Consider the following 12,859-nt stretch of genomic DNA (forward strand, 5'->3'; position numbering starts at 1 on the left):
CCAGTCTGTCCCTTCCATTACACATTCGGGAGTTGGGGTGCTAACTGCAGGGGGACACGCTGGCCCAGTGGCCCTCCGTGAGGCGGGTTTGGGTCACAGCCCCACAGGTCTGTTGTGTGGAGACCCCTGGGGTCGGCATCCGCTGTCACAGGTCTGGATCCTGCCCTTTTCCCATGGTACAGCCTTCCTAGAACGTGCGCGGATTCTTTTAGGGAAGGCTGTGAGGAAAACTTTGTTATTCTTGTGGCATTGCTATAGGGTCCTTCCCTAAGGGGACCTGGGCTCCCCTAAAATCAGGGGGCTCTGAGTCTGAGCTGTCTTAGGTCAGGCACCGAGTGAGAGGCCCTGAGTCTTCACTGTGGTGACTCAAGGCAGGTTTCCCCCCAAGACTTGAGCTGTGCCCGTCACAGAGATCAGGGGTGTTTGAGTACCCGCCCCTCTCTTCTCTCTTTTAACCACCACCAGATTGCCACCCGGGGTGAAATGTTCTGGCTGGCATTGTTCTCACGCCTGGTCTCTGGAGGTCGTGGCCGGTCCCCCCATCCATCCTTGCCTCTGCAGTCAGGGAGCCTGTTCCGGCGATGGCGTCTCACCTGCCACCACCCTCAGAGCTTCCCGGGGGTGCAGCGGCTCTCTGCACCCGTGCTGGGAGATGAGACAGCAGGCAGGACCTGCTCAGTGAGAAGCCTCTCTCGCCTTTGTTCCCTCTCTGCAGTCAGCCTCTGCTTCCTGCACACCAGGCTGTATAATTATGCCCGACGCTGTCCTGAAGCCTTTGAAAGGCTGGGGTAGAAAAGCGCGTTGAGGCACAGCTTTGGGTTCACTGTTGTGACGCCGCGTTCTCCCTGTGTCACGTGCTTGCCCATGGAGCTGGAGTGCACTTTGTTCATCCTGCTCAGCCTGGGCCAGACTCAGAGATGGCTGAAGTCTCTAAAAATAGCCCTTGGATTCCAAGTGTACCGTCTGTGTTGCTGTGCCCTGCGGAAGCCTCCTCCCCCTCCAGCTGGGGATCAAATTATGTCCCCAGTCAGGGCACTGTTAGCCCTTTAGCGAGCTGACTTGAGCGGCTATTCAGGTTTACAAAGGCGCTAATCTCTTTTGAATTCCTCTAAGCCTTGGACTCAGTAATCCCTTATAGCAACAGCACGCTCTGCTCCCTGGGTGCAGCTGGCAGCCTCGAGGGTGCCTCTTCCATTCGTTTGCCCCCATTATCTGTTTATCTCATTAAGTGCCCTTAGCTTGTGTGTTACACGTGAAAAATAGACAGTGGCATCAGATTGGCCTTAAAGACACAACTTGGTATTTTCTTTCAAAGCAACGGACTGTTATATGAGACTTCATGTCATTTCTGACTCTGGTGCTAATGAGCTGTGAGCTTGAGGAAAGCAGCTCACTTCACTGGGCCTCAGTTTCCTCACTTGTAGGACGGAGGGGTGGGCTTCATGGGGGTGATGTCTGAGTGCCCTTCTGGCTTGGATGTCCGTGGTGCTCTGACTCTGCTGGGTGAAGCTGCGCTGTGGTTAATGCCCTGGGCCTGGTTCTTATGGAAGCTGCGGGCCCTGTCCTCTGGGAGCTCCCCGTCATTATGGTAGTAACTCAGGACAGGCAGTTACATTACAGGACCGAACTTCAGGATAGCTTTAAAAACAGAGATAAAAGAAGGATGCCTCGCTGGTTATTACAGCATTTTCCTTCTAAAGATCGGGTTTTCCTTCGTAAAAGCACCTTAGTTTCTTTGATAGCTGCTGGATGTGCGTTGAATGCTCTGTTGAGATTCATACAGATATGGAAATCCTCAGAGTTTCAGAACCAATTTGCATGTCTCGATGGGTATATTCCAGCGTTTCTTATTCACTGCTGTTTACCTTCAATTTCATCTGCTTCTGAGGATTTGGAGAGATGCTGATAATGCCTACCGTATTCCTTGGACCTGAAGTGCACTCTTTATTCCGCATATTTTGCATCCTGGTGCATTTCTGGGTTGGGGAGTTGAGCTACTCTGTGCGTGTAGCTCTAACTTCCTGGACTTCCTGGGGGTGATTTCTAGTGTCTGCGTTTTTCACTGAGGACTTTGGACTCACCTTATACCCACCACCTATTCAGACTAAGTTTTGGAAAGAAAACTTTATAATCTTTCAAAAAATTCAGATAAGTGTTCCAAACACTAGAAACTCCTTTAAACTTTTTTCCTCTTATTTACCAATTTTTAGAAAAACGTATTTGTTGACTACATTTTGCAAAGGTACCTAATGCGGTTTTCATTTTGATTACGTGAGCTTGTCCCTTGCTGACAAAGATGATGTTTCTATTGCTGTGGTCGTTATTTGTCACATCTGACTGCCCAGTGGGGACCCCCTTTGGCCTCCCTGCCCTGTAGAGCCCCTAGTCATGTTCGGGAGCGCCCTCGTGTGCCGACCCCACAGAGTGTTGGTTCACTGTTTATCCAGGCCATCTAGGATGGGGAGGTGAGGAAGATTAGTGTGGGATTGCACCCACAGCCTCCAGGCCTCATGTTTCCTGGTGGTGAGCCACGGAAGTTCTGGAGGCCATATCTCCTCCGAGCAAACATGGGAGCCAGATGCGTGTCATGGGGACCACACAGCAGGGGTGTGCATTCAGGGGATCTACAATGTGGAAATGAAGGGTCTTCTCCAGCCGTCCACCTTGTGGTTTCCTGGGCATTATCCCTTCTTGCCTGTGTTCAGTGCTCCTGGCTTGTGTCCCCTCTGCCAGCCTCTTTCCTGGTTCAGTCCATCTCACACGCTGATGCTGCCAGGTTGTCCGTTCTTTTTTTTTTTTTTTTTTTGTGAGGAAGACCAGCCCTGAGCTAACATCTGGTGCCAATCCTCCTCTTTTTGCCGAGGAAGATCGACCCTGGGCTAACACCCATGCCCATCTTCCTCTACTTTATATGGGACGCCACCACCGCGTGGCTTGATGAGTGGTGCGTCAGTGCACGCCCGGGATCTGGGCCAGCAAACCCTCAGGCCGCCAAAGCGGAGTGCACGCACTTAACCACTGCGCCACCAGGCCGGGCCCGTGGTCATCCGTTCTAAAGCACAATGCTCAGCCTTTTTTCTCTTTTTTTGTATTGACTGAATTCTTACTCTCTGCCAGGCTCTTGTGTCCTCATTCAAAATTGCCAGCTGCCCCCCCACCCCACATGATGCAGAGAAGACCCTTCACACTGATTGTCTAGTCTTCAAGACCCTTCCTGGTCTGGTCCTAGGAGGGCTTCAAACCTCATTTCTTTTTTTTTTTTTTGAGGAAGATTGGCCCTCATCTAACATCTGTTGCCAATCTTCCTCTTTTTCTTTTTTCTCCCCAAAGTCCCAGTACATAGTTGTATATCCTGGTTGTAGATCCTTCTAGTTCTTCTGTGTCGGACGCCGCCTCAGCACGGCTTGATGAGCGGTGAGTAGGTCCATACCCAGGATCCGAACCAGTGAACCCTGGGCCACTGAAGTGGAATGTGTGAACTTAACCGCTACGCTGCTGGACCGGCCCCTCAAACCTCATTTCTTATGGCTTTAATTCACTTTCCATATCCCAAAGTGAACTGTTGGCCATTCTCTATCCTCCCAGGCCCCTGGGCCCTTAATCCTACTGCTGGTGTGCCTCTGCATCCATTTCCATGTGCCCCGATCTTCCTCGGGACTTAGGTTAAATAGCACCTCTTCCCAACGCTCTTTCCTCATAGTTCTCTCCCCAAGAGAAGGTATCTCTCTTGGCTTTAGCATCGTACCTGGATCTCTCTCCACACACCTGCTGCTGCTGACCTCGTGTGCTTTAACCATCTGAGTGGGTTTGCATCCTGTGGGCAGTGTCTGTATCTGACTCAGCTCTGTGTTCTCATCACCACGTGGCGGCGAGCACGCACACAGGTGACTATAGTTAGTGTTGCGTAGCAAACACCCACAGCACCTAAGGGCACACCAGAAGCATTTGTTTCTCTCTTATTGTCTGCACGTCGGCTGATCTATGCTGGACATGTCTGGACGTAGTTCAAGCTGCGAGTTGGGTCCCTCCACTGTGGACAGTGGCTGTCTAGGCCATGTTCTGACAGCAGTGGCAGAAGTGTGAGCTGTCCAGCCGGCTGTGCAGGTGGATCTCAGGTCTCTGCCTGCTTCTCGTCTACTGACCTCCCATTGGCGACGCAGGCCACAGGGCCTAAACCAGGCCTAGAGTGGGAAAGAAGCGTTTGCCTCTGGGGGAAGGGCTGCAGTCACCTGGCAAAGGGCGTGGGTGCAGGCAGGGGTAGGAAGTGAGGACAGTGGTGCCCTGTTTTTAAATTTTGCGACTGAGGTTATTTATTGAAAACAAAAGAGATTATTTTTTCAAACAAATGAGAACATGTAATAAAACGTGTGTCCTTGTGCCAGGCACAGTGCAGTGATGACCTCTTTCTGTGGGCGGAAGCAGTGCTGAGGCGGCTGGGGGGCACTGGGCGTGCTGGCAGGTGGTGCCCTGAGAGACGGAGGGGGCCGAGGCCGGATGGGCTGGGAGAGCCTCAGACCCCCGTGTAGACGGGACCAAACCTCAGCGCCTGCTGAGGGCCACTGGAGCAAGGATCGCTGTGTCTGCCGCGCCTGGCCCCCGCGCCTGGCCGTTAGCGGAGCACCTGGTGAGAGCACGGCCTCTGCTCGAAGGGGGCAGATCCTGACGGGGCTGGAGGCGGAGGCTGTCTGCTAGCAGCACTGCTTGCAGCTGACCTGCAACTTTCCTGAGGGGAGGTCTGCGGGGCACCTCCGTAGCTGCCATAGTCTACCCTCGTGCCACTCAGACCCTCTCTCCCCTCAGTCCCCCCAGGGCCCCGGGGGCCTCTCTTCTTGAGCAGGACTCACCAGAGGAAGGGTAGTGGGGTGAGCTACAGCCCCCTGCTGCAGTCGGCCTCGGGGCCACAGCTGGACCCATCGTCCCTCTCCCCCACCATCCTTCCTAAGTGCCCCCTCCCTCAGCTGTCACCTCTGCTGCTCTCGGTGGTCCTCCTGTTGGGGTGCCCCAGTTCCTCATGCCCCAGGGCCTGTGCCCCTGCTAACCATACACACCCTCTGAGGCCCAGTCCTGGTTGGGTGACGGAGACAAAACTTGCTTCAGTGCACACCCGTGTGCTGCACGTGTTCGGCCGTATTGGGGAACAGCCTCTCTGCCAAGGTGGGGCCCTGCTCCCCGCGGTCCCTGGACAAGAGGTGGCTAAGGTGGCAGTGGTCACTTGTGGTTTGATGGGATCCTTGCCGTGTCCCTGGCAAGAGCACACTCTTTGGGAACAGGACCTCCAACCCTGCAGAGCCCAGGGTTGGGGACACAGGAAACACAAAGGCCCCGGGTGTCCTGGGGGATGATGGTAAGTGGGCTCAGTCCTGCTGTCACCCTGGTTCCCAGGCCCATGTGTTCTCATGCGGGGGCCATGGGGCCACGTGGGAGTGTCCTGTTCCCAGGCCCATGTGTTCTTGTGCTGGGGACATGGGACCATGTGGGAGTGTCCAGTTCCCAGGTCCGTGTGTCCTCGTGCTGGGGACACGGGACCATGTGGGAGTGTCTGGTTCCCAGGCCCGTGTGTCCTCGTGCTGGGGACACGGGACCATGGAGCAGTGTCCGGTTCCCAGGCCCGTGTGTCCTCGTGCTGGGGACATGGGACCACGTGGGAGTGTCCAGTTCCCAGGTCCGTGTGTCCTCGTGCTGGGGACACGGGACCGTGTGGGAGTGTCTGGTTCCCAGGCCCGTGTGTCCTCGTGCTGGGAACATGGGACCACGTGGGAGTGTCCAGTTCCCAGGCCCGTGTGTTCTCGTGCTGGGGACACGGGACCACGGAGCAGTGTCCAGTTCCCAGGCCCGTGTGTTCTCGTGCTGGGGACACGGGACCATGGAGCAGTGTCCAGTTCCCAGGCCCGTGTGTCCTTGTGCTGGGGACACGGGACCACATGGGAGTGTCCAGTTCCCAGGCCCGTGTGTCCTCGTGCTGGGGACACGGGACCACGTAGGAGTGTCCGGTTCCTGGCACCACAGCTATGAGCGGGCCCTGCCTGTGTTGAGCTTATAGTAGCCCACAGTCATTGGCCAGAACCCACTCACTTTCTGCAGAGGCCAGATGGTGAATTAAACAAGGCCCTGGCCCTTCATGCCCTTGACCCTTAAAGTGGGCACGTGTCTCCACTGCCCTTTGCCGGAGTGGGGTGAGGGGGCAGGGTCAGAGGCTTCCGTCTGACCTCCCACTAACCCCACAGGCCACAGACCCAGTGGGGGCGTTTTACCACCTGCCATCTGTCAGTCCCATTTTACGTTCATGGGCCATGGAAATGACCACTTGCTGGGTCCGCAGACCCAATGGATCTGCTGTGACCAGGCCCTGTCCAGGCCTTCATTTATTACCTGGCCCCCAAATGTCGCCACTTTAACAGGGGGCATGATGACACTTTGGGTCTCAGACCTTATGTTCAGTAGACCTTGAACTGTCTGGGTCCCCTTTGCCCAGGGTAAGTGGCAGTAGGTCTTTGGGCACAGACTGGGGTAATCATTACAGTATGTACTTGCCCTACTGTTGCGTGTTCCTAACTCCTGGGGATCTGGCTATATTTTCTGTCAGTGGGTCCCGGGTCTGAAACTGGCTCAGACCAGCGCTGTGTAGGGGATCATGACTTGTAATGGGGTGAATTCCCTCAGCCTCCTGTAATGGGATGACTTCCCTCAGCCTCCTGCTCATTCATTCTTATTTTCTTTTGAATTTGTATGTATGCATGCATGCATGTATTAGGCAGGCAGTACCCTGTTGGAGGGCCATCTGTTTTGCTCCTAGGAATGCCGTCTCATGTTATCTGTCTCCACAGCTCTTGGCCAGTTGGCCTTCCTTGGCTGGCACCCTGGCCTTGTTGGTCTTTATGATAATTGCTCCCCTCGACTTCTGGCAGTTACATACCATCAGCAGGCCACCACTGCTTTGGGGCCAGGTTTAACTGCTGGAGTCAGAGAGTGGTCACCAAGCTTGTTATCAACAAGTCATGCTTTGTGATGCTCTGTGACAGCCTCTCCTAGGAGTGGAATTATTGGGTCATCTGGTAAGTCCATGTTCAACTGCCAAAGTGGTTTCCAAAATGTTTGTGCTATTTTACGCTCTTTCTAGCAATCTCGGAGAGGCTCAGTTGCTCTCCATCTTTGCCAATGCTTGGTATTGTTGATCTTTTTTAAATTAAATTTTAGCCATTCGAGTAGGTGTGTAGTGTTTCTCAGTTGGGGTTTATTTTGCGTTTCTCCAATTACTGTTGATATTGAGCATCTTTTCTGGTGCTTGTTGACATATATTTTCTTTTTGTGAAGTGTCTGATTCAGTCTTGTGCCCATTTTAAAAAATTGGGTTATTTGTCTTATTATCAAGTTGTAAGAGTTCTTTATATATTCTGGACACCAGTCCTTTGTTAGACATATGTATTATGAATATTTTCTCCCAATTTTGCTTCATTTTTTTAACAATGTTTTCCAAGAGCAGAAGTTTTTAATTTTGATGAAGTTCAGTGTGTTTTGGTGAATAGCAGTTCTTAATTTGAATGAGTTCTACGTTATCAATCTTTTCCCCTATGATTAGTGTTTTTTCTGCCCTGTTTAGGAAATCCTTGCTTTTCCAAGGTTGTGAGGTATTCTACTATGTATTCTAGAAGAGGTTTGTGTTGTTTACCGTTTACATTTTGACCTTCAGTCTACCTGGAGTTGGTTTTTGAGTATGTTGTGAGGCAGGATACAAGTTCATTTTTTCGTGTGGATATATAGTTGATCCAGAAAAGACCGTCCTTTGTCCACTCCAACGCAATGGCATTTTTCTTGTAAACCAGGTGACCATCTTTGTAAGGTCTGTGTGGGCTTCGTTTTCTTTCTATGGGGTATTTGTCTGTCTGTGTACCGATACTAAACTAGCACCGGATTTGGAAATCATCCAGTTTTCTTCTTCTTCGTGGCCGTCTTGGCTGTCTGGGCAGTTCACATTCCCGTGTGGTTTTCTGACTTCAGAAGCAGGTTGTTGATTTCTACCCCAAAGCTGGCTGGAACTTGGATCGAGGCTCACGGACTGTTTATAGTAGTGCAGCTTCCAATCCGTGAACATGGTAGACCCCTCCATTTATTTAGATCTTGACTTTCTCTCAGCAGTACTCTTCATTTTGCGCATCTTTAATCTGAGGTATTATTGGATATTTGATTTTTTAATGCTAGTGTGGATATTGTTTCAAATTTCATTGTCTAAATTTTTGTTGCTAATCTATAAATATCCAATTGATTTTTATATACCACCTTTGTGTTTAGCAATTCTGCTAAATTCCCTGTCTTTCTAATAATATAGTGTAGATTCTCTTAAATTTTCTACACACAAAATCATTAGCAAGTTTTGGTATTTTTATTTCTTCTTTTCTATTTGTAAACGTTTATGTTTTTTCTTGTCATACTGAAGTAGTTGGGACCTCTCGTATAATGTTAACTAGAAGTGGTAATACAAAGCATACCTGCTTCATTCCTTGTCTCAAGGGGAAAGCATTTACTATTTCACCCCCAACTGTTAGGTTTGCTGAGTGAGCAGGCAGTGACAGGAGAAGAGCTCTTTTCCTGACACCTGAACCAGATTCTCCAAAGAAGGAATTTGTTCAAGGGGAATCTGCCACTAGTTATTTTTTCCACGTAATAGCTATTTTTACTATCCCATACCTTCTGTCATTTTGTGCATTTCTTCATTTTGCAGTGCAGCCACAGTGTTCTTACATTATTAGTTGCATCACTTTTCGGATTAGACATTTCTTCTTTTGTCATTTGGGAAGATCAATATAGTCTGTGCCTCTGTTGGGTAAATGTTTCCGGCATTCATTTCTTCTTTCCACTCGAAGTTGCCGACTCTCTCTTCGGTTATTCTTGTATTTTTGGGAATGCCATTGCCAATCTCAGAGGCTATACAAAAAGACTATGTAACTGAAAATTTCAGCAAAAAAATTAGTTTCTCATGTAGACAGAAACCATTGTGTGCTATATTTTCATAGTTAAAATGGAAATGTTGCCTTAAGTGTCTATCTGTGACACATGTGACTCTTTGTTTTTCAGCTGCAGTTTCGTCTCTTTCAGACCCTAAGAGCACTGAGATTGGATGGGGAAGCCGTGGTTGAATTTTTGATCCTTCTACGTATTATTTGGTCAGCTGATCACAGTAATAATAATGTTACCCATGAAGCCAGGCATTTTGCCCATTGTGTTTGCTGCTCTATTTCCTGGTTGATTAGTTGGTGTTTAGATTGAAGGACCATTGTAGCTAATCAGAAGTGGGGCATTTTCTGTAGTGTCAGGTCCTTTGTTTTTTTCTCATTTCATGTATCGGAAATACTTCTCATGAGGTGTTCTTTCTTGTTCTCCAATTCTTTTATATTCTTCACTTGATATTGGTTGATGATTTAATGTTGAAACCTGTTTGTTGTTTTATCGTCATTTATTAAATGCTGATTTTAAAAGGGGAAGGTGTTTATTAGCACATATCCAGTTTAGAACTAAATGGAAAGCAAATTTAGAAAGGATTTAGATTTAGGAATTTATGATTCAATTTTTATCATATACTATTAAATCTGATTATTTTGTCTTATTTGTCTTTTCGTCTTACTGAAAAGTTTTTCTAGAGGGGCAGAGACCCAGGGTCTGGCACATTCCCTGGAAACAAGTGACCCCAGGCTTTCTCATCTAAGTTTAGTCTCTTTATCCATAAAGTGGCTTTTCATGGTGCTCTAAGAATGCACGGATTCCCAGAGTCTCATAAAAATCAAGAGTGTCGGGACTCTGAGGGGTACTGAGCAGCCACCAGCAGGAGCGTGTGAGGATGCTGATCTTGGTAGGAGATGCTGTGCTCATGTGGCTGGTGATTCAGTGGAAAGTGTCACACCGGGCACTGGGCTGCTCTCTGCCAGGCGAGCCAGGGCGCACCAAAACCCGCCATATGGGCCCAGCCTGCGGTGCCCCTGCCTCCATGGACTCACTGCCGTAGTGGACTGGGGTCAGATAGCACCGGTGACACTATTTCCAAATGGAGTACTGCTCAGGGTGCTTGGTGCCTGTGTACGATGCTCTCACAAGGCTCTGAGGAAGAATCCATTCAGTGCCAACCTTAGACAGACCTGAGTTGCATTCGTGGTGATTACAGTCACGCGTCACTTAACAACGGGACACGTTCTGAGAAATACGTCATTAGGCGATTTCATCGTGCTGTGACTATTGTAGAGTGTACTTACACAAGCCTGGATGGTCTAGCCTACTGCACACCTAGGCTCTATGGGACTAATCTTATGGGACCACTGCCGTCTGTGTGGTCCGTCGTCGACTGAAATGTCCTTATGCGGCACATGACTGTATATCTTTAGCACCCCTCCCCCCCATTTTGCTCCCTTCTTTGAAGAACTGTTGAAGAAGAACGGAAGGAAATCGATTTTGAGGAAATTAAATTTTCTTCTGAAATGGTGATGGTTTTCAAACAAGGAACCAGTGGGTTAAGCAGTTGCTGACTGCGAGCAGTGCCTGTTCTGCTGGCTGACGCCGGGTCCGTGCTGCTCTCTGCTCTCTGCTGCCCGCAGTGTTAAATATTTTACAGAGCAGACATGCCCTGCCTCCGGATGTGGGTGGGTGTTGGTGTGCTGTCTGCGGGATGTGCCGCACACCATGCTCTGTTGACGTTATCCTCTGTTGCTTAGCTTCAGACAGCAAAGTCCTGACATGTGCAGCCGTGTGGAGGATGCCGAAGGAAGTGGAACCAGGGAGCCACGAGTCCCCTGACGACGCGTCCAGCACTGCGCACACCCTGGAGCTGCTCTGTCACCTTGACAACACAGCCCACGGCAGCATGGCCTGGTAGGGTTCTGCATAGTTCATACGCCCAGCACGAGCCTGAAGGTTAGATGGCGTGGAGTTGTACAGGTCCACACTGCAGAAGCTGCGGTGCACACTTGAAACCTCTCCTTTCTTTTAAAGTGATGGTGTAAATTGCTTGCTTGCTTTTTTTGTAGTCTCAGTAGTTTTCTAGATAAGACACATTTACAGAAACCATGCTGCATACGTAGTGAAGGAGCCTGCGTCCTCTTTTCCTTTTCGTCCAGAATCAGTGTTGCCCTGGTCCCTGCCAGCATGATGGCAAGCAGCCCTGTGCAGCACTGACGTGTCAGATCGCTTCTTAACTTGTAAGTTCACTTGTTACTTCAGGTTGGAAGCTTATAATTCTTCTTCTGTGGACTGAATATGGATTCACTGTGCACAGGTCCTGCCGTACCCCCAAACCCTCCTTGTCTTCCTCTTGTATTTATTTCCCCCAGACGTGACATGCAGTATCAAGGCAGAGAGATGCCACTACCATTCATTAGGGCTCCCTGGCCAGTCGCTGCCTGCGTGCTGTGATGGAGGGTTTGCTGTGCCTGCTGTGGTTACCCAGGGACCCTCCTCAGAACACTCGCTCATCTCTGAAGTCATTGAAGCCTCAGCAAACTCAAGAAGCCGTGCTTTCTAGAAGGGACTGTGGGAACGTAACGTTGTTATGAGTGTTTATAATTACAGCAGCAGTTATTGTTTCACTTAAAGCAGGAACACGTCTGTGTGTGTGTGTCTGCGTGTGTGCGTGCATGAGAAAGAGAGCCGCACCTTCTGTATGGTCAGTTCTGCCAATTACATAAATTTAATCCAGCAGGTATTTATTAAGCACCTGCTTCTCACACCTGTCAGGCTCCAGGGACGTCAAGGTGACAGCTCAGGGCACCCGGCCTCCAGGAGTCATGATCTCTCGGGGGAGACCCGTGGTGTAAACATCTAACTGAGACGCAGAGTAGGCTGTGCATTCACTGAAATCATTATGAACTGTGTGCTGCAGGCACCCTGAGGATGGAGTAACTAATTTTTACTAGAGGGATTGAAGAGGGATTTGCTAGGAGGTGACATTTGGAGTGGGGACTGATCCCAGTTTCCATCACGAGCTGCAAGTCTTGAGTAACGGAGGGGAGCAGAGCTACAGGCCTGCGCGGTTTGTGGCTCTGGAAGGCCTTCTGTGTGTTCGTTTGTGGTTGGTGTATGCTTGTGATGTCAGGCTGCCACCAGGGCTGTGGTTGGTTCTTCTTGCAGAGATGTCAGGCCCCATCCTGCAGAGTCGGGGGACGCAGATGAGGAGTCCTATGGTCCCCAGGGGGGACTGCCTCGGCTGCCTGAGTGCAGAGCGCCTCTCTGCAAATGACACGATGCTATTGTTCCACATTTCAAACAGTAACCACATTTCTCTTAAACATTTGCACGTATGTGTGTATGAGTGCGAGAGCATGTGCATGTGTGTGTGTGCACGTGTGTGTGTTCCAGGAGATACGCTGGCACTGGGGGAGCAGGTGAGTAAGACACAGTGCAGGCCTGCCTCATTTGGGTAAGGTCAATGTATACAGACAGTGTCGGTGCCTTTGGAGAGTGCAAAGATAGGGTGAGCTCAGAGGAGGGCACTCGCCCTGCACGGACGAGAAGCTAAGGGAGGGGCCATCGGTCTATTTGCCCAGCTGCCCACCTAGGTTCAAATACTCCGTCAAATGTGCCTTCCGAAGATCAGGCCGTGCCAGTCCCTGTGTGCATCCTAGGGAACTGAATGTCAGAGTGAAATGTTAAATCTGGATCACATACCTGTGATCGTACACCCATGAAAAGTGAACTAGTTAGGAAGTAATTGTTGATATTTAACACTTCCGGATTAAACTGTCCTCCTCAGATTCACCTTGGAATGCTGTTATTCTGAATTTGCTGCCATTGTTCAAAGTAATTCTTGAATTCTTTTAAAAATTATTATATTGAGGTCATATTGATTTATAGCACTGTGAAAATATCAGGTGTGCATCATTGT

The 12,859-nt window shown here is 49.9% G+C and overlaps 1 protein-coding gene across 2 annotated transcripts in view; it reads left to right on the forward strand.

The window, feature by feature from the left end:
* EIPR1 (EARP complex and GARP complex interacting protein 1) overlaps positions 1-12,859 on the forward strand; it is a 147,555-nt gene that overhangs the window by 83,037 nt on the left and 51,659 nt on the right. For both annotated transcript variants that reach the window (XM_087437196.1, XM_004436439.3), the window contains one exon: positions 10,695-10,851. In XM_087437196.1, the coding sequence (XP_087293322.1) occupies positions 10,695-10,851 (157 nt within the window). The remainder of the gene's footprint in view (positions 1-10,694; positions 10,852-12,859) is intronic.

The sequence above is a fragment of the Ceratotherium simum genome, chromosome 11 (genome assembly GCF_057802395.1).
Source record: "Ceratotherium simum simum isolate JZ-2026a chromosome 11, ASM5780239v1, whole genome shotgun sequence".
Lineage (NCBI taxonomy): Eukaryota > Metazoa > Chordata > Mammalia > Perissodactyla > Rhinocerotidae > Ceratotherium > Ceratotherium simum.